The 24,073-nt window shown below is 40.4% G+C and overlaps 2 protein-coding genes across 3 annotated transcripts; both read right to left on the minus strand.

Annotated features, from left to right (window-relative positions):
* Positions 1-1,111: 1,111 nt before the first annotated feature.
* On the minus strand, positions 1,112-10,396 carry zftraf1 (zinc finger TRAF-type containing 1). 2 transcript variants are annotated; one of them, XM_061060107.1, is made up of 7 exons: positions 9,883-10,395; positions 9,340-9,663; positions 8,225-8,319; positions 6,691-6,834; positions 5,446-5,657; positions 5,147-5,325; positions 1,112-3,921 (listed from the first exon to the last, which is right to left on the minus strand). In XM_061060107.1, exons 2-7 carry the CDS (start codon positions 9,625-9,627, stop codon positions 3,709-3,711), a joined length of 1,131 nt encoding a protein of 376 aa, XP_060916090.1. In that variant the 5' UTR covers positions 9,628-9,663; positions 9,883-10,395; the 3' UTR covers positions 1,112-3,708. The 2 variants fall into 2 exon arrangements, with proteins under 2 accessions (XP_060916090.1, XP_060916091.1); XM_061060108.1 differs by having other exon boundaries at positions 9,340-10,396.
* A 1,565-nt stretch (positions 10,397-11,961) lies between these two features.
* dclk3 (doublecortin-like kinase 3) lies at positions 11,962-18,525 on the minus strand. Its single transcript, XM_061060311.1, has 8 exons — positions 18,315-18,525; positions 16,981-17,189; positions 16,332-16,463; positions 14,076-15,275; positions 13,251-13,383; positions 12,996-13,163; positions 12,227-12,483; positions 11,962-12,093 (listed from the first exon to the last, which is right to left on the minus strand). The coding sequence occupies exons 1-8, from the start codon at positions 18,376-18,378 to the stop codon at positions 11,962-11,964; spliced, it is 2,295 nt and encodes a 764-aa protein (XP_060916294.1). The 5' UTR covers positions 18,379-18,525.
* Positions 18,526-24,073: the final 5,548 nt, after the last annotated feature.

Consider the following 24,073-nt stretch of genomic DNA (forward strand, 5'->3'; position numbering starts at 1 on the left):
TTAAATTTAGGCTTATTAATAAACGCTCAGCTGGAGTGTTAATTTCAGTCAGTTGAGAAGACGAGCCATCATTTTCAGGTTTTCAGATTTGTACAAGTCAATGCAGAAACGTGTTGCAAATTATATAAACAGCCGACACCATTATCAGTGGGCTTGTCTACCAAACAACTAAGGGATTAGACCACTTTGAGGCTTTAGCTCCCCCTGGTGCTTAAACACTGTCAGCACATCTTTAAACATCTTTATTTGCGCAACAGTTTATACAGCTACATGCTTCTACCATTCCAGGCTGTATCTAACAAAGGTTTTCATTACTGAACAATCTGTGGGACATTTTCACAATTAATTGGTTAATTAATACTATTTCCTAACAGCTATTTCGCCCCCCCTAAAGGCCCAGAACACTCAAATTTGAGGTCATTATTAAATAAATAAGAAACTCAATCTCTGTAGCTTGCTTCTTTAATTAAATATTAAAATTGATGCAAAAGTATATAATTTACTAATAATTAATTTCACTCTCTCTGTGTTTGGACGTGCATTCATTTGATCTTTTTTCAAAGTAAACAGAAGGAAAACATTTTTACAGATTATTTTGCTTCTGCTTTAAATATGTCTTATTAGTTTGAAACCCTTTTATCATCCTCTCACAACCTGTTTTGTATTGTGAACACATTTTTTGCATACAAAGAATGTTGCAAACCAAAAAACGAAGCACCTGTGCCTCTGTTCTATTCACAGTAAGTGACCACACCCTGAACACCACAGCCCTTAACATGACGCTGCTAATTAAACTAAGCAATCATTGATTTTATTTACACGTATTCACACTAAGAGCCATCTTATACTGTATTTATAAAAGTATATATACAATGTTCCCCTCCCTTTTGAGTGTTGAGGCAGCCAACTACTACTAGTTTGACTTTCCAAAAAGACAACAACTGATAAACCAATATGTGTACTGTTCTGATTCATAGTCTTGCCATCAAACATATCCTTCATTCACACAAGGGATTAGAGTACAATAATAATTAATTACTACAGAATGGAAAGCAAATTGATACAGAAAAGAAACATTGCTATATTAACAAATGCACACACAAGCACGAGAGCAGGTTCCATGATCTTTAATAAAAGGCACATGTACAGCCATAGTGAGATGAGTGAGTCCACCGGCATAGAGACGAAGCATCATAACACAGAAATACAGGAAGTAGAGGTCAGGAGGAGAGAGATCTATCTGCTTTACAGTAGAATCTATGCAAGTAACATCTTCTTGTTCAAGTAAATCTAACACTAATATGTCACCGTGATAAGGTTAAAACCCCCTGTTCCCACCCTTTGCACGCACGCACGCACGCACGCACACACACACGCACACACACACACGCACACACACCCACACACACACCATAGCTACAGCACTTACAGTCTGCTCCTCAGCAAAGTCTTAAGCGGAGGAACACAGAGCTCTGAGCAAAGGAGAAGTCAAGATCACCTCATGACTGTGAGATAAGTTTGGGTTACTCCCCCATTTGCTTCTGTTTTTCTCTCCTTGTTTTGTTCACAACTCAAACTTATTTTATATTATACAGAGGCCAAAATTCAACCATTCTTACACGGGAGTACCACCTGAACCAGGTTTTCTGTGTGTCCGTTATTTTGTGTGAAGTAATGAAACCCCACTTTCCAAAATAAAAATCTCACTTTGGAAATAATCCAATCAGATGCAAAAAAATATATTGGAAAAGATCACCAAAAGGTGTTTCCCTAATTATGGCAAAAAAAAAACGATGCATCCAGTGATATTGGAAATGTGTGAAATTAAACTGCTATTGTCAGGCAGAAGGGGGATTTTTGAGGCCCTTACTGTAATGATATATGACTTTCTTTTTTCAATGTGAAAATGAAAAACTAAATTGTAACTGATCCCTTAGACTCTCTTATTTTTACAAGAATTTGTGACCATGCAAACTGAGCGGAACGTTTCCCAGCTACATGTCTTCATGTCAGTGCTCTCTTGCAAAAGAAATGTAATAGTTCAAGTTTCTTAATGACTTCAAACTGAGTTGGGACTTTCTGTGCTTCAATTCCCTGTTTGTTTTTGTGTATGGACCAAAATACCTCGAAACAAATAGATAAAGATACAGATATAGCTTTAATATGCCTATCTAGCTGTAATCACTATTTTAAATAAATCAAAATTGTTAAATATAAAAACACTAAGAAAAAAAAACATGTGAACGATATATCTTATATAATAGAGATGTTAAATCAAGATAATGTTGTTATTGTAATAAAAGGGTGCAAATTTACTAAAAATCTTGAGAAAAATCTAAAAAGGACAATTCAACAACACCGGTGAACCTCAGCTTTTTGGGGCCCCTGAAGGTGTGCTGGTTATCCAGCCTTGCTCATGTCCTAAAGGATTGTACTGCTTTTCACAAAGAGTTGTTCACAGGAATCTCACAGTTATCTGTCTCACACACACGCACACTCAAACACCAACACTCATAAAGGCAGCCAGTCACAGGCTGAAAAGCCAACTTAAAAGAATAAAAGTTCACAGGTATTTAAATATGCAGGGTTAAGAGAAATAAAATGATTAGTGTTAAAGGTTTAATATAAACACAGCTGGAGGAATAAGAAAAATAAAATAATCATGCAGCAGGGCCGTCTCTCCTCTTGTTGGAGGGAAAATGGGGGGGGTGGTCTTACTTCTGTTTGGGTAAAGTTTGAGATGTAAAATAAGCTCTTCTGCCAAAACGGAGAAACAGTGGACAACAGGTACGCATAGGGTGTGTAAAGGAGAGGGGGGGGGGGGGACACACATTCTCTCACACACACATTTCAATAACATCCATTCACATGTCTAAAGAGCAGCTCAGCAGACTCAATCACTCTATTTTCACATTATCATGTCTTTGGGACATTACAATATAAGCAGAGTTTGCCACACTCCAGGGTCTGTGTCGTAACTCTCTTTTACACTGTTTTTTACACACTCACACATACACACACAGATGCACACACAAACAACATACACAAATATGCACGGAATAAATGCACCCAAGCAAATCTAGCTTTGTTTGGTGCGCGTGTGTGTGTGTGTGTGTGTGTGTGTGTGTGTGTGTGTGTGTGTGTGTGTGTGTGTGTGTGTGTGTGTGTGTGTGTGTGTGTGTGTGTGTGTGTGTGTGTGTGTGTGTGTGTGCTACCTTTGGCTGTGGGTGTCAGAGGTGAAGTCAGACACACCTGACAGAAAGCCTCCACAGGTACACACCAACCATCCCAGAATCCCCCCCCACATGTGTCTTCTCCAGGTTTAAACCCAACATTCCATCCCATACCAAGGCCCACCCATCGCCGTAGCAACTAACAGCTCCCCGTGAAACGGGTCTCACTATCTTGTAAAAGGAGGTAAGTGTAATTAGTGGTGTGTATATGTATTTATATAAATATTTGTGTGTGTGTGTATGTGGAGGTATGTATAACCTGTGTAAATGTGTGCATCTGTGCATGCAAGAGTGTGTGTGTGTGTGTGTGTGTGTGTATATGTGTGTATAGGTGTTAAGAGGTATCAGTGGTTCAGTGGTGTCTCTCTTTAATCTTCATCATTCCTCTCCCCTTGCCCTCGACTACCCTCTCCTTCTTCCTCCTCCTCCTCCTCCTCCTCCTCCTCCTCCTACTCCTCCTCCTCCTCCTCTCCCTTTATTTTTGGACTTGGAAGATGAACAGGCGCAGGTTGATGTTTTTGGCGGCCAGCAGTTTGTTGCACTCCACCGAGTCGGAGATGGGCAGGAGCACGTATTCGGTCTCATTGGTGTCGTTGCTGAAGGAGTGGTGGTGGATGACTGGCTTGATCCGCACGTCATCGTACGGCCCCTTAAGCAGCAGGAAGGAGCACTCCAGCGCAGAGTTCACCTGCAGACAAACACAAACACACCTTCAGATCCATGTGTGATCAGTGCCACTGTACATCACAATCACTTCACTAAAGGTGCCTTCATTCTTTTTTTTTCTTCCTATTTCTCTGTAGATATTGTGTTGTATACTTGTATTGTATATAATTCACATATTTCTACATTTTGTCTTACTTCTATTTATATTGTATATCTTAAGCCCTCGTTGCCCCATGGGATGAATGTCGTATTCTGATTCTGAACATCATGACTGTTAACTTTACCAACAGGGTCTGAAATGACCAAAACCACAAAACTAACAATCAGGAAGAGGAAAAAAAATAGAGGGCAGCATGAGGAAGCCTAGCCTGGCTCACTCTGCTCCAGTGAGGTCGCCTAGTTCGGTCAGCTTGACCCTTTTCAACTAGAGCAGGTTAATGAGAATGAAAGTAACTTTTCAATACAACCTATTCTGCCTCGTTCAGAGTGCCAGGGTGACGCAGGATTTTAAAACTGAATTTGAGTTGGACGCAGCTTTTATTATACTTGAGTGTTTGGAAATCTGTTTTCACAAGACAGTGTGAAATCGAAAATGTAAGACTAGAAGACTGATGTGGGAGTGGAGCTCAAATTAATAAAAAAAAATGAACAGTCGTGATGTATGGACAGGAGGCATTACAGGACTATGGTCAAGATCTTCTCGTCAATGACTGTCAGCAATCGGTGATGGACGATGTCATCCTAATTCAGTCAGCCCTCATAGATGTTTTATCTTTTCTACATATTATATATACTATATTTGGTCAATGTAACCAAGAAATGAACATTTCAGTTGGACAACCATACCGACAGTGCTCTCTGGTCGACCAAAGCAAAGACAATTTTTGCCTACCATTGCATGTGCTAGTTTGAACGCAGGATCTTTTGTGTCAATTCACATTTGTGAAGTTTCTTTGAGTGTGTTTTGAAAACATCAAACATAAGTTGAGGAATTTTACTTTGGTCTCCAGAAACTGTCTCTGTTAACTTTGCTGCCACTTCTTCCTACTTTGAGTTGTTAAAAAGCTGCTCCTCTGTATCAAAGCATAGCTGATCCGTCTCTATCTGGTGTGTTTCTTAACATTTATCCTCTTTCAACTTTTCTGTTAAAACAACTCTGGTGAAGAGTGATGAATCACAAGCCCTAAAGACAAGCACACTTGTAAAAATTCAAAAATAAACACATGTGGTCAGAGCAGTGAGTGTACCTTGCTTTTAAGGATGAGCTGAAAGGAGAGCGTGCGCTTGCAGGACAGGTTGGGGTTGCGTTCAGAGTCGTTGACGCGGGCCTTCAGCACCCACGTCTGGTTGAGGACTGTGAAGCGCGGGGTTTCATAGTACAGGCGAGTGATGAAGTCATCAGTGCGGTATGGCCTGAACTGGACCTCTGGATGGACACATAAGTACAACACAAGATTTGAAGCAGGGAGAAAAGGCAGAACAAGGAAGAAAAAGAGCAGTAAAGGATTTCGCCTCTGAAGTTTTCTGTTTTTTTTTTTTTCTGTACCTGTAAACCCGATCTTCTCGTAGCACAGTAAGCCGAAGATGCTGTTGTAGAGCTGCATGTCTCTGCGGTGGCTCTGGTCCATCTCTCCCAGTATTCCCATCAACTCTGTGCCACTCTTGGTGGGATGGGAGCACTCACTTTCATGTGCTGGCAGCTCATGAAACGGCCCCTGCCAGGGACAGCCGATCCTCTTGTACTTACACTGTGTCACCCTGGCAACATGGCGACAAGTGCAACTTAAACGACAATTGCAAGAAAAAACACAAAGCTTTGCATACAATATGTTCTTTACAGAGGTGCTTTGTGATGAAGACTTTCTTGAAGCGGATGGAAAGTACTAATGATTCTAAAAGGTGCTAATTAACCCAGGCTGTGAACCGAGGCTAATTAATACTGTGATGATGATATGTGTGTGCTGAGAGCTCACTTTGAAGAAAGGAAGACATGGATTCATATCAATTAAGTCCTGGATCTAGGTCTTTCTAAAGATTACCTGTTAACTTTCCTACAGTAAAAGAGAGGTAATAATAATGTGAAAGGTACCATTTAACGTCTTAAAAGTGAACCAGGTTTATTCTAAACAAGCTGATGTATGTGGACGTATGTGAATGGCAAAGTTTTGTCCTACTCAAAACACCTAACAACTACATTTCAATCAAAAATCATTTTAAAAAATTGGTGTCTTCAATTTCAAATACCTCTTCCGTCCTTGTGTTACATCACTGTAAACATCAATCTACATAAGGGGCAGTCACATCCTCACTGTAGCACATTTTTCTGCCTGACCGAAACCACCTGGGGACTGCCACAGTTGTTGTCATGGTAACAATTGCAGGAGCACCTCTGTCCTGAGCAGGGTCACCCGTTGCTATAGTAACAACGCCACAGGATTTCATGCATGCAAATTGAACTGCCTTGAGCATCACACACAATAAAAAAAAAAACACATCATCAGCTGTCACACACTACTTCATCAGCCCCAAAATAACACACACAGACAGACACACACACACAAACATATACACTCACGTAACTATAATCACACTGATGATGCTGTAATTTTGTGTGAAATGTTTGAACAGCTTCCATTTTCAAGTCTCTGCCTGAACTTGCATCTTTAAAGAGCTAATTTTTGGACATTTTTGGGGAAACTCGTTCGACCTGATTCCTACCCAATAACCCATTTTCGGTCGATTGGTAGATTTTTTTTACACAGAAAAAAAAATGAATGTGTGTGCTGTATACCTGTCTTGGCACTCCTCTTTCTGGTGCCTCTCTAAGCTGGAGCGGGGGAACTGTTTTAGGCAGAAGGTACACTCTGTCGGCAGCTCACTGACAGCCTTCTCAACAGCCAGGTTCCTGCAGCACAGGTTCTTGCTGATCTCACACCTACACAAACAGGTCAAACCTCAGTGCATTTCTATACACAACACCTGTGGCATGTGCAGAATGTTAAAACAAGTGTTTGTATCACACATACCAGGAAAGTTACATTATGTTTTTATTTTGTTTTGTCAATTGGTGGTTGTAATTATAAAAGACAAGATATGAAAACATATAGTTCATTTTCCTCAAAAGCAAAGGTTAGGAAAATTTGGTTGGAGTGTTATATGTTGGTAAAAACACTGCAACCTGTGCATCTATTTCATTACAATAAACAGGCATTTATGTGTTTAAGAACATACAATTCGGTTCTGAGAGCTTAAAGATACATTGTGTTTAGTGTTGTTGTCTAATCAGTGTCAATGACTTTGATTCAATACATTTCTTCAGCTTTTCTATGAAATTGGTGTCCCAGTCTTTTGAATTTACATCGAGTTGTGGCATTTGTGGAAGCACAGCACAGCGGGGGAGCTCCACATAGAAACAGTCAGACATGCACGCACACACAGCGCTGCGTTTCCCCGCTGGCTCTGCTGTAACTGTCTCGCCTTTGTACGGTACAGAGGTGGGATCCCCACCATTACGCTGTCGCAAAATTCAGATTCAAGTCGAAACATCACAGTGGTGTAAAAATCCCAACTTGAAATGGCGGTCTGAATAGGGCTAATGTTTCACTTTAAACATAGCTAGTGTGCAATTCAAGTAGACACCAATACTAAATCCAAGGTGAAGTAGACTGAATTTCTTCCTGGTTACAAATTACATAACTTAACGTGACAAAATTGTGCTATGTGTCCAAAAATGCTAATCTACAAAAAAAAAGAAAAACACCTGCACAATTGCATTTTTATTTCATTTCTTTGTTTAACTTAAAGGAACTAAGAGGTTTCCAGTGGTATCTTAAGAATTCAGTCCTTACTGCATTCAGGTTTTTTCCTGCTCTTTAAAATCAGACTTTTAATCTGAACAGTTCTAATCGCTTTCAGCTAGCACGACACACTCTCAGAGTCTTGAAAATAAAAACGTAGAAATCAAGGTAATTTAATTTGACAAAAATGTATTTCATCTAAATTATTTGTTCAAATAAATATTTGTATTTACCTATCTGTTAAGTTAAATCTGTTTTGATACAGTATATCTGTCTGTATGTCACTAAATATTGAACATGACAATATTAGCTAAAGATGATCCAATATCCACAATAAATGATCAACTCAATGATGATGATGGCAAACTGTAGTTACTAGCCTTCTAGTCTGCCGATTGGCCCTGTTTGTGTTTCAATGTGTCTTCAATGTAAAAGGTCTTGTTCTAAAATCTGCTATGATTTGGTGCGATACAAATCAAAAATGATTGATGGATTGATTAAATGGAAGCCAAATAGAGCTCTTTGTACCTGCAGTTGGGACACGTAGCCTGTTCCTCCTTTAGACGAGAATCAGCAAGAAGGTGGATAAAACAGCCTGCACACATCAGGTGTCCATTGGTACACTGTGGTGAAGAGAGAGCTTAGGGTGACAATCAAGCAAAGAAATAAAATAATAAATACTGTGGACATAAATTAGGAGGCAGGGCAGGGGAAATAACTCATTTATTTGATCTAGCACAAGCTGGAAAAGAGTCAGTCAGAAAATTGGAATTAGATACTCTGGTTGCATCTTGTGACAAAAATGTGAATTGAATTTGTTTCAGGGGGTCGGGGCTGCTTAAAAAATAATCTTTTCATTCTTAAGTTCATTATACTAGACTACACTAGACTGTTGTAAGGACTGTATGTTATCTGATCTAAAGTGATAACATACAATTTAGCAGTAAATGTCAGAGCCTGTTAATAAGTTAAAACAAGTGATGTGCTGAATTTTGTGGGGAAAAGAGATTTAGGAATGTGGTATGTGTGTAACTAATAATGTTGTTTGCTTTTAGTGCTGCTTTTCTTGAATACACTTTTGTTTTTAGATCTACCTTAAGGTTTTAACATTTTATAATAGCATTTTACACCTGTGTTTACACAGTATACATGTTAAAAACTGTTTAAAACATGTGTGCTTCATGTCACAGAAGGGCATGTAAATGTGTACGATTAGATGAACAATGATTATTACAAATTTGCTCACTTGACATTGAAAGAAGGAGTTTGGGGTCATTGAGGAGAGTGAAGGGTGGGTTGACTGAAGGGCAAACTATAATAGTAAATATATTAGTTGGGCTCTGTATGAGTTTTTATGTGACATATTGGAGCCTGTCGTCTTTCTGTGGGTTATTTGAAGGTTACTTCACAATATAAACTTGAGCAGCTGTCACCTTTGCCTGGGAGTGTCTGGTGTCTCAGCCTGCAGCATTCAGACAGTAGGGGCCTATGTTGAATCAAGTACCACTCAAGCATATTCAACAGGTTGACTCTGGGGATCATGGGTTGGGACACATTTGGGGTTTCTAGTATGAGGAGCTGTTATGCTGTTGTTTGTGGGTTTAGGGTTATATGGGGAGGTTTGTGATTAACACCACGTTTACCTGGTATACAGACGCCTTGGGCAAATCTAGGCACACGGTGCAGCACAGCACTGAATACAGTCTCTCCTCCAGCTTTCCTGACTCTCCTTCAGGAATCTTCACCCTCTTCTTGGGGGGCTCGTCTGGGTCAGGCTCGGGCCCTTCTCGCCGCATCCCGACCTCCTCCTGCATGGCTGCAACTCCGGCGACAGCCTCCACCGCTGCCCCCACGGCCCCGACCCCCAGACCGGCCGAGGAGGAGCCAGGGGCGGCCGCTACGCCCACGTCTCTCTCATCCAGTGAAGACATGGTGACGGCTGTCTAGATGTACCTGCCGCGACCAGGCTGAGCCCGAAATACAAGCAGGTTAGCTCAGAGCTAGCTCACAACCTGTCAAGCTAATGGTCAGCTGACAGCTGGCTAACGCTAGCTATGCTAACAGTACTGTCAGAGGAATGCAGGCTAACTTATTATAATTACCCTCCACTCATGAATACAAACCAGTGACTATGTAATAACGAGATCATGTGCAGAGTGTAATGATGACTAGTTGTGTTGACTTACAGTGAGGCTAGCAGACTATGCGGCTAGCTACGTTGACACAAACACAGCAGTCCTCTCTCCAGGCAGAACAAAAACAACTCAGGCGTCTCTCAGCTGTTGTTGTACTCTCGACGCCGTTATTCGCAATGACAGCAGACAACAACGATGTGTAGCAGCGGCCCGACTCGTCTATCGTCCCTGCTCCGGTACCAGCTGATTGTCCAATGGACCCACGGGACCGGTCGGTTGTTATTACAGCCGCGGTTGGAGACGGTTCTGTTGGGACTCGTCTCTCTGCCTACACAGCCATCTTTGTTTTTTTTTTTTCTCCTGTCCGTCTCCCCCGACTTCACCCTGCACAGCCTTTACTACTCCGGGTCAAATTCGTTATTACTCAAACAGATCCTCGATGAAATAACAGAAGTTGCGTATTCAAAAGTAAATATATGGCGTGAATCAGAAGCTCCTTCTGTGTGGCAGTGTCACTTGAGCAGAGCGATGCATTGGCTGACAGCGGAATGTTTTATTGTGGCTGATGACTTAGGGTATTTAAAGAGTTTTTAACGGCGCATGCGTAGTGAGCACCTGCGGGTCAGCGTTTGTTATGACCTGAAAGGTGGCCAGACGTGACAAATTTGGGGCCACCCCCAATTGAGAACGACTCATACACATTTGCAGTGATTATAACTTAAATATCTTATATAATACCGCATAGGCTACTGTCAACATCCCATGACAACAAATAACTTTCAAAAACACTAAAGTCTACAGGAAATAACTCTTTGTTTCTGCTGCCTTGTTTTTGTCCCTGTGACAGCAATGTCACAAAGTAGTTCAACTGGTTGTAAGGTACCCGGTATTTGTCTGTGTTAAGGATGCATAAATAATTCAGTCAGAAAAACAGGGTGATCAAGCATTAAGATGCCAATACTAGGTCAGAAGCATTTATAAGCATATTCTAGTTGTGTAGTTTTGCAACTTTAAATCCCGGTAGGGATTCATGTAGGATGGGGGGCTGGGTGTGTGAGCTTTATTAGTGCTCTAAGGTGGGACAGGATGTCAGAGTTTCAGCTGTCTGCAATCGGTGGTGACAGGACTAACCACTCCCATTGGACAGATAGATATGCCTTATTTGGTCTGTTTGGAATGGCAAGGGGGCCATACCACCCTCAGCTATGTACACACAGATTAACCAGTATGTGTGTGCTCACACTCTGTCTTTGCAATCCCCCATCATTTGCCACTCGATTTAACCCCACATTTATTTGACCTTATATAACATCCCAAACCAGGGCAAAATACATATGATAAATAAAAATTGCATACAAGAGTTTAGTGGGTATGGCAGACTTTTACTAGGACCACAAATGTTCTTGAAGTGCTGATATTTTTAGCTCTCAAATGTGGTGTAAACATGTTGCAAGTGAAATGATACGAGCACAGATTTTCTAGGTAAGTAATACAAAATAGAGGATGGGTCACTGTGGTCATACATGTAGGCCTAATCAGATTAAGCTTTCACAAGTTAATGGCAGACATGATAATAACATATAATATTCTAAACTTGGTTGGCGGAAATTACAAGTGCAACCAAAACAAAAACACTCTAAACTTAAAAAGGTATTATAAACATAGGGAACAATATCAAACTACAAACATGTTGATCAGTTCTATTTCACAAGACATTGCTACTTCCACCTTATAGTCTGACAAACCTCTGTCATTGCACAACATCTCATTGTCATTTTATATTTGCAGAATACATAGATATGTTTATAACATACACTTGAGTTTGATCTTACCTCATCAATCAGACCCTATTCAACCCAAGACAGTAAATGACATCATCTGCACTTCATTCAAGCAATCAGCAGCAGAGAAATCAGTGGCATTGTCTGGAACAATGAAAGTGATGACCCTGATCTGATCACATGGTTTACCAGATGATTGACAGTGTGGACAAGCCTATATGGGTGGAGTGGGGTTGTTTATAAAATATGGGTTGGTGTTGCATTTATTGTCCTCCTGATTGTTCCTGATTGGTTGGAAGTGGTGTACATGGAGGTGACTGCTGTTGGCTGTTTTGTTTTGAGGGTGTTTTTATCTCTGCCAGAGGTTCAGTTTGGTCTGATGGAGCACTGAGTTGACTGAGTTCAACACCCGGGCTGGTTTCGCTGGGATCTTGATCCTGTATTTCCTGTCTGCTCGGCCCCCAGTCAGGTGTTTCAGAGTCTGGAGAGGCGCACTCCGGTCTCTGTTGACTAGGTGTGACCACTGGTGTTGTGTGCACTTTGAACTGAGGTGATATTTTGTTGACTGTACATGTCTCTTGTTGTTGTGTCTTTTCCTCAGTGTGTCCTCTTACTGTGTTCATCTCACTCTGTCTCTCACTTATCCCCTCATCAGTGATTTCTCCCATACTGCTGCTACTGAGTCCTGTTGTTTTCTCTGTCTCTGGTTCTGCTCCTGTAGCTGCTTTAATTCTCTGAGCTTTGTCTGTGAGTGCCCCCTGCCTGCAGGTTGAAGCCATAGCCTTCACCCAGGGATGCAACACGGTCTGCTTTGCTGTCAGCCTCACTGTGGGATCTGGTTGAAGCAGAGCTCTGACCAGGCCTCTGGCTTCTGCACACACACACACACACACACACACACACACACACACACACACACACACACACACACACACACACACACACACACACACACACACACACAGAGACAGAAGAAGCAACACATTGTTTATTTATGTTTGTATGTGAAGATATTTGTGACAGTACCATAAACTTTGTGTAAGGGGTGCCGGTGTCCTCCTTAAGTCCCCATCAGGTCAAGTCTGACCTTTGGCTCCTTTCCCGTATGTCTTCACCCACTTTCTCTCTCTCTCTCTCTCTCTTCCCCTATTATTTCCGACTCTATCTGTCTCGCTAACAAAGGCATACAAAGCCCAAAAATAAACGTCATCCATTGTTCCTTGGACTACCATTTTGAAGCCTTGTGTGGCATTTAGCCCTCAGCATCATCCATCACATGTGCCAAATCATTTCCTGTTTTAGACTAAAGTAACTTTCAAACTAAGAGGCTACATCAACTTAATAAAAAACAGTCTTTTAGCAGACATTTTCTGTACGTTTTACCTTCTGAAATAGGATCCCAGTAGGGGGATAGGAAGTAGAGTTGTCCCTGTTTTATCAGCTGAAACAGCTCTTCCTGGTCTCGGTCCCGACTGCGAAATGGAGGGAATCCACACAGCAGTATATAGAGAATAACACCCAGAGCCCAAACATCCACTGCAACTCCATAACCTGTTGGGTCAAACCACAGGGTTGTAATAAGCAACACAAGGGATGAATAAACAGAGTAGTAAAAGTAAAAATGAAAGAAAAACCGACCTGTCTCACAGAGAATCTCCGGGGCTACATATGTGGGAGTACCACATATAGTGAAGACTGGTTCAGTGACGACCATGGCAAGACCAAAGTCTCCCAGCTTCAGCCTGCAAATGTCAGCAGCTACACGCTCTATCTGAGAGAGAACAAGAAGAACAAAATTAGATGGAAAAGGAGTCATAATTATCAAAATTGTAGTGTTTCATAGGGCACAGGCAGTGTTTCTGCATTTCCCTACAGTTTTGAGCTATTACTCATGACACTGATGTAACAGCATCATAATATGGCACAGTGTGACTTACAAAGTCAGAGAAAATATGAAAAAGGGTCTCAACATTACACTATTTACGAAAGAACAATTAAGAGTAAGGTATATGTTGTGATTTAGCTTAACTTGTCTGTAAAAATATAAAACAAAAAAGTTATTTATTTGGATATATGACATTGCTAAAGAAAGCTAATTGGTAATAACAATAATAGCAGCTTTCGCTCTCTTCTTTCACATTCTCTCTGTCTCTCTCCCCTATCCTCAGTGCTTTTTTTGTTTGACTTTTTTGTTTGTATATTGATCTTCTGTCCTCTGAATCCTATATAACCAGCTTTGTGAAACAGACAGTTTGCAGTAACAACAGTTTGATGAGAGTAGCTTAGCAGTGTGACACGAGGAAGCAGAGAGGGGTTTTTTTTCCACTGGAATGTTCATACTGCATACTGCTACTTTAAATAAGTTCAGTGCATTTTCACTATCATAAAGTATGCTATCAGGATAGTATTTGAAGATGCGATTATCCCATATGAATTGTTTTGTAAACAGGCAATGGCACTCACCAGCAGGTTCTCTGGTTTGAGGTCTCGGTGGACAATACTTTTGCTGTGGATGAAGTTCAGTGCATCACTCACGTCTGACACCATCAGTCCTGCCTCTTCTTCTGAAAACTTCCCTCTCTCACTGATGGCCTCAAACAGATCCCCCCCACTCACCAGCTCCATCACCAGGTAGGAGTGAGTGTGTGTGTGGTGGTGCACAAACAGCCGTACTATGCGAGGGTGACACAGGCTTCCCAGGAGACTCAGCTCGTTCTGCATCATGTGCTCTCGACCAATCAGCTTGGATCGTTCGACGATCTTCATGGCGAGGGTTTGCCCGTTGTCACGACGGCGGCATTCTCGCACCACTGCAAAGTTGCCATCTCCAACCACACGTCCTATTTCATAGTAGCGTTCAATGTCTGCTAGGGTGACATCACTGCCATCCGAGGGAAGGTCAAGGGTCGTCTGCTGCTGAATGCATTTTTGTCCCACATCTGGAAGTGGATTTAAAAGCTGTAATTGGGGAATTCTTGTCTCCTCCTGTTTGCAGATTAGCTGAGGAGGAGGACTTTTATGAACATACACTTTTTGCCCTTCCTGTACTGTCTGAAAACCTTCTTTTTGCTTCCTTGACACAGGAGGAAGTGGGACCCTAACTGAGAGTGTAATGGGCCGCTCTGATGCCTGATGTTTGGTTCTTCTTGCAAAGCAGTTTTCACACAGTGCAGGAGAGGGTATGTCTACTCCTCTATGACTTTCCTCATGTTTAAAGGGACCAATGACAGAAGGTGGTCTCTCCCTGACTCCGCCCCTCATCTTCAGTCTCTGCAGGTGGTTTGGCTTGTGAGCAGGTTTTCGACAGGAATTCTTTTTCTGACACTTTTCAGATAGATGCGTGTCCATATGTTGAGGTGGCTGTGTTTTTGTGTGTGCATTAGTTTGAATTTTGATGTGTGTATTTGTGTCCTGGTCTGATTCATGTTTAGTTTGCGTCTCGCTGCTGTTCGTCCCCTCACTGAAGCCGCTATCAGCCTTAGCCGCTTTATCCGGCGCTGGGAGCAGTCTTTTCTCCCAGGCCAGCAGTGCATCAGCCTGGTAATGAGAGTGTTCTGGAAACAGCTCCTCAAGAGCCTCTTGCACACTGCTCAGATCAGGACGAGCTTTACCCAGTGCCAGGAAAGCCACTTCACCTCTGAAGAAATCACACACGCCTTTAACCTGTAGATATAAATAAGAAAAGGAATAATATAAGAATAGTTTTAATCACATACAAATCCATTAGAACCTAGACACATTAAGAACTCAATTTGTTTTACTATTTTGGTTTCCCTTTATATTTATTTAATTGGAATGTCTTTATTTTCTTGCTATTCTGCAAAGTTGCATTGTAGAAATGCCACACTGTATGAGTTGTCATTGACTGTATTTGGTTAAGGGCTGCAACAATCTATAATAAGAAACAAGAAACTTGGCAATGAAACCCAAAAAAACATGAACATTTCTCATTGCAATTTCCCAGAGAGCTTCTGCCATTTTAAGATTACTCCTCTGGTCAACCGTTCAAAATACAAAGACTTTTAATAAAATGACAAAAAAGCAGCAAAACCTCAAATTTAAGGAGCTGGAACCAGCATTAATTAAAAATTACTGTTTGGGAAACCCCTAGAACAATTTCTCATTTCACAAAACATTTTGCAATTAATTTGTTTTACATTATTTGTGATATAGAAGTAGTTGAAACTGATTGAAAAACTGCTTCTTGCCAAGTTTTTAGGTAGTGCTAATAGGAGAGAACAAACAGGTCAATCATCCTAGTCAGCTAATATGATCTTAAGAGCTTTGTAGCATATTTGCATACAAATTTAATACATTATATTCCTAAATCCTAAGCAGAACAGTTGGAAAAAGCCCCTGGGGCCAAATAACTTCTGGGGCCAGCTCCAGGTTTATCGTGTGTTAACTTGTTTGAGCAAATTTGAGAAAACATTAGCATTGGAGCACCCTTAAGCTTTTTGAGAAGAAAGGACCTTAAAATGTGACATGCTTCTTTACGTAATCTAGAGGCCCTGTGATGATGAGGGTCAAAACCTAAAAATCCTAAATTACTTTGGTTGTGTGCTAACATGTTTCAGAACACTTTGCCCCAAGTAACAGCTCAGCATGCAAAGTAGGGGGTGTGGGAGTAACATGGAGGTGGTGATTTAAGGATGGATGAGTCGATCTTTTGCCCTTTAGGCTGCCGAGCATGTTACCGTGACCATGGTTGAGCCTCACCTCTCGTGCATGGGTCGTGTAGAGGCGTGTGACTCTGGCTCGGTGCCAGCGTGGAAATCCCAACGCTTCAGAGATATCCAATAGCAGTTGCTCGAAAGACACCACACCTCTGCGGTTCAACAGGACTGTCACCTTGAGAACGGAGGCAGTTAACCTTTACTTTATGCAATTCTTTCACATGAATCATACTCTTGAGAACCCTCTTTTCTAACAAAAACCCGTCATTAAGGTCTTTAGGTTGTAAATAATTGCTTTTTTATTGGTCAATAAATAATCAACTAATGTTGCTTTGATATGTTTTAAGCTTTTAATTGAAAAACCACTTTGGTTGCCAGGCTGTGAAAAGTTCATGTGCTAATTATCGGGTCTTTTGTGTTTTGGGCTTTTTAGTTCAACATGAAAACGTCATCTAATCACTGCCAAACATCAGCGAACCCACTTTCAAATACAATTAAGAACATCTTTTTAACATTACAAATGCAAGTTTAGGACTAAGTAATTTAAGAAGCCAACATGGTCTTATCAGTGTTTTAAAAACATCACTGCTCAATAGACATTCCACAGCCAACAACCCAAATGAATATATTTACCAAGCAATACTTTTGATCCTGACAGATGTCTATTTTAAATTGTTGAATATAGAGTTCACCTTGCGTAGTGTACTCTGACCACAAGGACGGACGATAGTGATCAAATGAGGCCTCTCAGCGCTCTCCTCTGCATGTCGAGTGTGGAAAATGTGAAGGTTAGGAGGAGGAGGAGGGAAGTTGGACTTGTGGACCTGTCCCTTAGGGTGGGGACGAAGGGGCCATGGTTGGGGTCCACCTCCTGCACACTTCAACAAGGGAACCGGATGATCTGGGGCAGAGAGCGAGGAGAACAGAACAGAGACTGAAAAGCAAGAGTATTTCATTGGAAGTGTACTTGACATCATCATGCAATTGTGTCTTCCAGAAGAAAATGTATTAGTAACTCAACACCATTTCCTCATCTTGTGTTGGTCTGTGTGTGTGTGTGTGTGTGTGTGTGTGTGTGTGTGTGTGTGTGTGTGTGTGTGTGTGTGTGTGTGTGTGTGTGTGTGTGTGTGTGTGTGTGTGCGTGTGTGTGCGTGTGTGTGTGAAAACAAATCCGGCTGATCAGATTTGAGTGTTTTCCATCACACGGAGTGCTAAGGGGCCATTTGAGATTCTTCAGGCACCTAGCCCCATCTGAATTATTAAGGCTTCCTTAAGTCATGCAAACCCCCACACACATGCACACAAGGCTTGTTTGACTTAGCTGAATCTGCATGATTAATGGAGCATTTGAGACCCACAACATCTTTGACGTTTCACTTTCTGGCACCAAGGGTAACAGTGAGACGTTTACAATCCGGTCTTTGGGGGGTTGTCTTTGTTTGGTTTTGTTTCCAGATCCAGGACAACACACAGAAATACAAGACCCTTATATCTCTAACATTAACAAGACACCAGTTGGCCTCCTGAGAGTGAGGCACACCACACACACACACACACACACACACACACACACACACACACACACACACACACACACACACACACACACTATGCTTACCAGACAAAAAACCTTTCCACAGTGGTAGCAGAACTTTGTTAATCATGCTTTAGCTTAAATCAGCTAGTTTACCAGCTTTATTATCTCAAAAAGTCAAGAAAGACCAGCAAGTTCTTTGGGGGACACGTTAGAGAGACTTTGTATTTTAGGGGTGAATGGTGGGTTGGGGAATACATTTTTATAATTTCAAGATCATTTCTCTAATAAGATGCCACTTAAAACATATTTCACAAAGCCTTTTTGACTCTTCTTTTAAATCACAAAAAATTGTGTGTGGTCACTCTGCTGTAAAGACTGAATAATAAAGATATAGCCTGGATATAATATTGGCTATAACACTGAAAAAGTTCTAAAATAATATTTACTAAAGGCCTCGGTGAAATCTGCTAATAACGTCATCTGACTCACCTGCAACTCTCCATTTAAGGTCACGCGCATCGCTTCCATACCGGGCTCTCTGTGATGGCGTCATGACTTTCCAGAACCACGTATGAAAGAAAAGTCGAGTGAAAGGGTCATCAACTTTTTTTTAATCACCCTGTTTTTCCTCCATTTGTTGCTGTGGTCATATCCCGGGCCGTTAGCATCCAGAAAAAGTAACGGGATGAGCTGTTAGATGACCGGACCTGGAGAAGCGACACTGGTTGCCATGGAGATACGTCAAGTTTGACGGCTTGAGAACGAGGAGACGGAAGCGAGATATACCTTCAAAATAAAATAATAATAGGCCTACAAAAAAAGGCTTAGTAGCTTATTTTTCATAATAAGCACGAGGCTGCCTTCTTTTCTTAGAAGCTTACTGAAGCAGGAATTTTGTTTTAGTAGTAGCCTAGTCTACTTTAGGCAAGAAGACTAAAACAAATTGACCAAAGACGTTTTATTCTGAACTTTGTGACCGGAACTTTTATGTTTTACTTTTACAGCTTTGCTTTATTTTTTCGGATGAAGGGTTCAAAGTCCAAATTATCCAAATATTTTGACTTTATTTGGTTCACCTTATAATATTTATAATGGCCTTCTTTGATGTTTGAGAGAATATTTTTAAGCGACAATGGAAGCTGTTTCAAAGCCATGAGAGCAATTATAGGAAGTCATAATACTTTTATGACTTCCTATAATAGAAAATAGAACATCTCATTATGGTAATTCTACTTGAATTACCATAATGAGATGTTCTATTTTTTTCCCAAATTTCGTTCATTTTTAAAACTGATAACAGCCCTGGTGCCACTGTTTCCCCACCTGAGAATATGGACCCCATAATTGGTTATAGCCTACAATAAATACAAGTGATGCTTATAGATCAACAGTAGAGGAAAGAAGTAAAAACAGATCTCTTCATCTAGCCTTTACTGTAATCTTTGCCGTATATGAGGCACAGATTACACTTTCTATCACCTCTCCCTTTTCACTCACAAACTTAATAAGAGAACAAAAAGCCGTTCAGCAGTGTAGCATAGGCTATATAGGCCTCATATAGGCTTTGTGTACATTTATAGAAAAAGCTAAAACTGTTATAATAACAACCTTCAAAACATTTAGGCCATGACCTGATTCCTGTTTTATTAATCAATCTGTCTGTGTCAATAATGAAAAGATGCACTGATTCTTACACAAAACCTTTTGTAACACAAAGACTGGAGAAATGTTATAGTGTAAAATCATGCTGACAGAGGGGGCAGAGGAACTGCCAGTCTCATGCACAGTTACCATAGTTTCACTGAAGGAATCCAATACTCTGACTCCCCCCTCTCTCTCTCTCTCTCTCTCACACACACACACACACACACACACACACACACACAAACGCAAAATATACACAAAACACTCAGTGTCTACTTCATCTTTTAATACACTGCCCCCCGTGGCTCCATCTCCTAGGTTACAGTTAATATTGGATCAGGAAGCAGCAACTCCTGTTCCGGCTTCTAATCCTGGATAGCACTCACCACCTAACCCAACAGCATGTTTGTGAATGTGTGCCGTCTCTCTCTCTCTTAAAATGAAAGAAAAGTGCTAAAAGTTTATCTTCATCTTTTTCTTGCAATATCTTGTTTTGTACCTAAAGAGGCCTAAAGGAGCTTAACATGCGGATGGTGCAGTATGAGGGTGTAGCCAGCAGAGGGAGTCATTTTTGTCTATATCCAAGAAAATATATTAGATGCATTCAGGCCTGGTGAAATGAAATGAAAGCTCTGTAATCATGAGATAGTTTATATTGTAATAACATCACAGTAGGTTTATGTTTTAAGGTTAAGATAATTTAGTGGTACGCTGTGTGGTATAAAACAGGATCAATTGATGTTTGTACACTGCAGAAAATCAAAAGAAAAGGGAGAGAAATCTGACTTAATGTGATGTCGTCCTTGAATAACTTTGTTGTGATTTTTTTCTCTCCTCCTTTTCACCTTGTTGCTGGCTAACCAGAAGACTTAAAGAGGCAATTCATGGAATGCAAATCTTTGGCCTATCTGCAGAGGTTACACAAAACACACACAGACAAACCACTCTGCTGTTGTTCAGCGTATTCCAGCAACTGCTACCACACAACACAGTTTCCTTTATTGAGGAGGAGGAATGATGGCTCCATATACTCCATATACTCCATAAATCAGTACTGATTTCCATAAAAAAAAGTTAACGGCTTATTTATTTAATAACCTTTATTGGTGTTTATTTTCCTTAAGCATTAGGTTTTGTCTTTTTAACTTAATGATTAGTCATGCAGCAAAAAAATAGCTGCAAAACATCTGAACAATTTAACAAAAATGACTCCAGTGATAGTATGAAACATATTTAGGGGACAACACATTATGGTAAGCCATTAACTTATCATGAGGTCATTAGATATGGTTAATATACTGCATGTTGGAAACTCAGGCATGACCCCTCAAGGGTGTAAGAATGAGTGCATATAAGAGAGCAGCCCAAGAAATACTGTAGAGAAAGAAATGACTGAACTAGTGTGTGTGTGTGTGTGTGTGTGTGTGTGTGTGTGTGTGTGTGTGTGTGTGTTTCAGAAGGGAGTGGCAACATCCAGATGTTAAAGCAGTTATTATTCACACAATCACACACAGATGCACAGGAAAGCCAAAAGCAAGCTGGAAGACACATCAACATTCCTCGGTTTATAGCTTTCACACTATTCCCTTTGCAAGTTTAGTTGTTCCGCATTTCAGGCCTGTTTGCCAGAGTCAGCTCCATGTATTCACACAGAGACACTTTAACACACGTATACTTTGATGTGCTTGGTTATAGTCTTGTGAATAAAAGCCAAACACAGAGTGCATGTTTTGCCTGTACAGTATGGGGTTAAATCACATCTCAGGTCAACAACCATGGCAGCAGTCTAGCCTGGAAAATTGATTTTGTTATGTACACAAAGATTAGACAGGTTCAGCTCAAAAAGAATCCACACAAACCAAATAAAGACCTTGATCTTTTAGCTGCAAATGTTAATGTTTCCATCTTTGTAAATTAGCAGTATAGGCAAGCTAATGCTTTTAGCATTCATGTGTAAGAATTCTTAAAGAAGAGAGTGCTTTCAGGGAATTTCTTGGCACAAATTGTCAGAGAAAATCGAACTTAATGTGAAGTATGACAACCGTGGCATCCCAGAGTACTATATCATAAGTTTACATAAGATCGAACACAAATCCACATAAAGATTGAGGCTCACACACACAGAGCCAGTGAACATACTGTATCCGTGTCCAGTGAAATATTATTTCAATGACCTTTCACCTCCTATCTCTCTCTCTCTTCCTCCTTCCATGTGTCTCTCTCTCACACCTGTTTATGTCAAACCCATGCATGCCACACATTCATTCCAACACACACACACACACACACACACACACATGCGCCAGTTGTAGGAAACATATGTGTGTGTGTGTGTGTGTGTGTGTGTGTGTGTGTGTCTGTGTGTGTGTGTCTGTGTGTGTCTGTGTGTGTCTGTGTGTGTGTGTGTGTGTGTGTGTGTGTGTGTGTGTGTGTGTGTGTGTGTGTGCGCGTGTGTTTGTGTGTGTGTGTGATTACACAACATATAGAAATCATCAGACCACACATGAATTTCATCTTTCATTTCATTGTTAGTTGACATTTCATTTTGAATGAATACTACTCCTGTGTATCTAGTATATGTGTATGTGCTGGGACATCTATTTTTGTGAGGACATTGATGGCAAGAAAGGACATTTTGTCCTGTCCTCACTCCTTCAAAAGGCTATCGTGGCTTTAGAGTTAACTTGAATTTACTTTTAAACCACTATAGTTTGGCATTTCTTTCCGAGGATTTAAGAGTTCCTCCTTTGAATCTGTAAGCTGATCACAAGCCAAAGCCAGCACCAGTTGGTTTAGCTAAAGTCATTGAAAGTCACAGTATCCAGTCAAGAAATCCCCCCATTTTCAATTCTGTTTTTGTGAATTATAGTCCTCTGCAGTTTTTCATTTTACCTTCTGATGAAGCACTTTCCCAATGGTAACCGTCTTAATACCACAGTACAATCAGCTTGATAATAACCATACAGACATGTAAGTGGTATCATTCTTTGATACTTTAAACTAAATTTGATAATTTAAAGTTCATTATAATTATGATTATAATTATTAGAGCTAATTAGCCTTACGGTTTGGAGCAAATGAATATGATCTTAATAATGTGTATTGTCACAGTAGGTGCGGCATAGTGACTTATACTGCAGACAGTCAGTAGGGGGGGGGGGGGTAATTTTTTCGGCCTCACTTACGAGGAGTTGTTTTTTTGTTCATCTTTTTATATTGTTTATGGTCACAATGTGCAGAAAGAGCTGTACGCAATGTATATCATCAAATTTCAGGACCCCCCCAATTTTGGCTTACAATTACAAAACTAATAACAAAAAACTATTTTATATTGTATTTATAATTCTATAATTATAATTTATAAAAGGCTCAACAGACAAATATCAAGGATTCTGCTTCTAAAGGACTTTATGGCTTCTAAAGGACATCAACTTCTTGACCTCCAACACCATGTGTGTTTACAAATGTAAGCACAACACACACCATGTAAACACATAGTACCTTTTGCCCTCTATGACTTTGCTTCCAGACTGAGGTCAGTTAAAGTCAAACAAACACAAACTCAGGTGGAAAAAATCCCACAGAAGAAACATGTATCTACATGTGTAGAAAACGTTGTGAGGCAAAGGGCAGAGAGGACCCTCTGAATACTCATTTAACCTTCCACCCCCATCCTGAAATTCCCTTCTCCTCCCCTCAGGCTCAATCTGTTTTCTTTCCCATTCTCTCTCTGACAGCAGGGGGTTTGTTCATGTGCCCCTCCTTATCCTCATCCCACCCCCCTCTCTCTCTTTTTTGTTTTAACTCTACATAGATTTTGTAATGGTCCCACAGATCCTCCCGGTCTAACTTTTCCTCACATATTTAGAAGTTCTTGTGGACATAGAAACTAAATAAGTCCAGTATTGACAGAGTGTGCTGACAGCCACAGATATATTAGGTATCATCAGTCAGAATGTTAGAAAATATAAAGTAAAAAACACATGTGGAGTAAGACTCTATTGTGACACTTTGACATTTGTGGTTAAAATCAAAGCAACCCACCATAAAATTGATAAAAAATGTTTACGAAAACACACAGAAATAAAAGGTAATTTTCCTTTTAATAAAAAAATGAAAGATTTTACAGTATCTGGACTAAGACTAAGGCCGAGAGCTTTTATCCCATAAAGTCAAACTTTATTTGAGTGACTAGAATGAAAGAGTGAGATTTTTTTGATTTAACTCATAGCTCGATTTTTAATCCTTTCCCGTTTGTGTTTGTTTGATTTTTTTTTTTTATAGGTTCTTCCTTCTCTTTCTGGTATTAAAGGCTAAGACTTGTCATGTTCTTTCTGTTGTATTAGAAAGAAAACCTCTGGAAGAACCAGGCTGTAAATAGATGTCTGACTCACTTTAGTCTTTTATTTTCTTATTTAATATAAATATAATTTCTGTATCTATACTGATACATCTTAAAATGAGATATGTAAAACGATGTGCTCTAGGCATTAAGAATAATGAGTTAGAAAATAATTCATAGCCTACCTAGTATGCTATTACTAAGACTAAATAACATAACTACATACAATAATAGGCTAAAACAAACAAAGTCGTGCTAACAA

Source organism: Labrus mixtus, chromosome 16, assembly GCF_963584025.1.
Source record: "Labrus mixtus chromosome 16, fLabMix1.1, whole genome shotgun sequence".
Classification (NCBI taxonomy): Eukaryota; Metazoa; Chordata; class Actinopteri; order Labriformes; family Labridae; genus Labrus; species Labrus mixtus.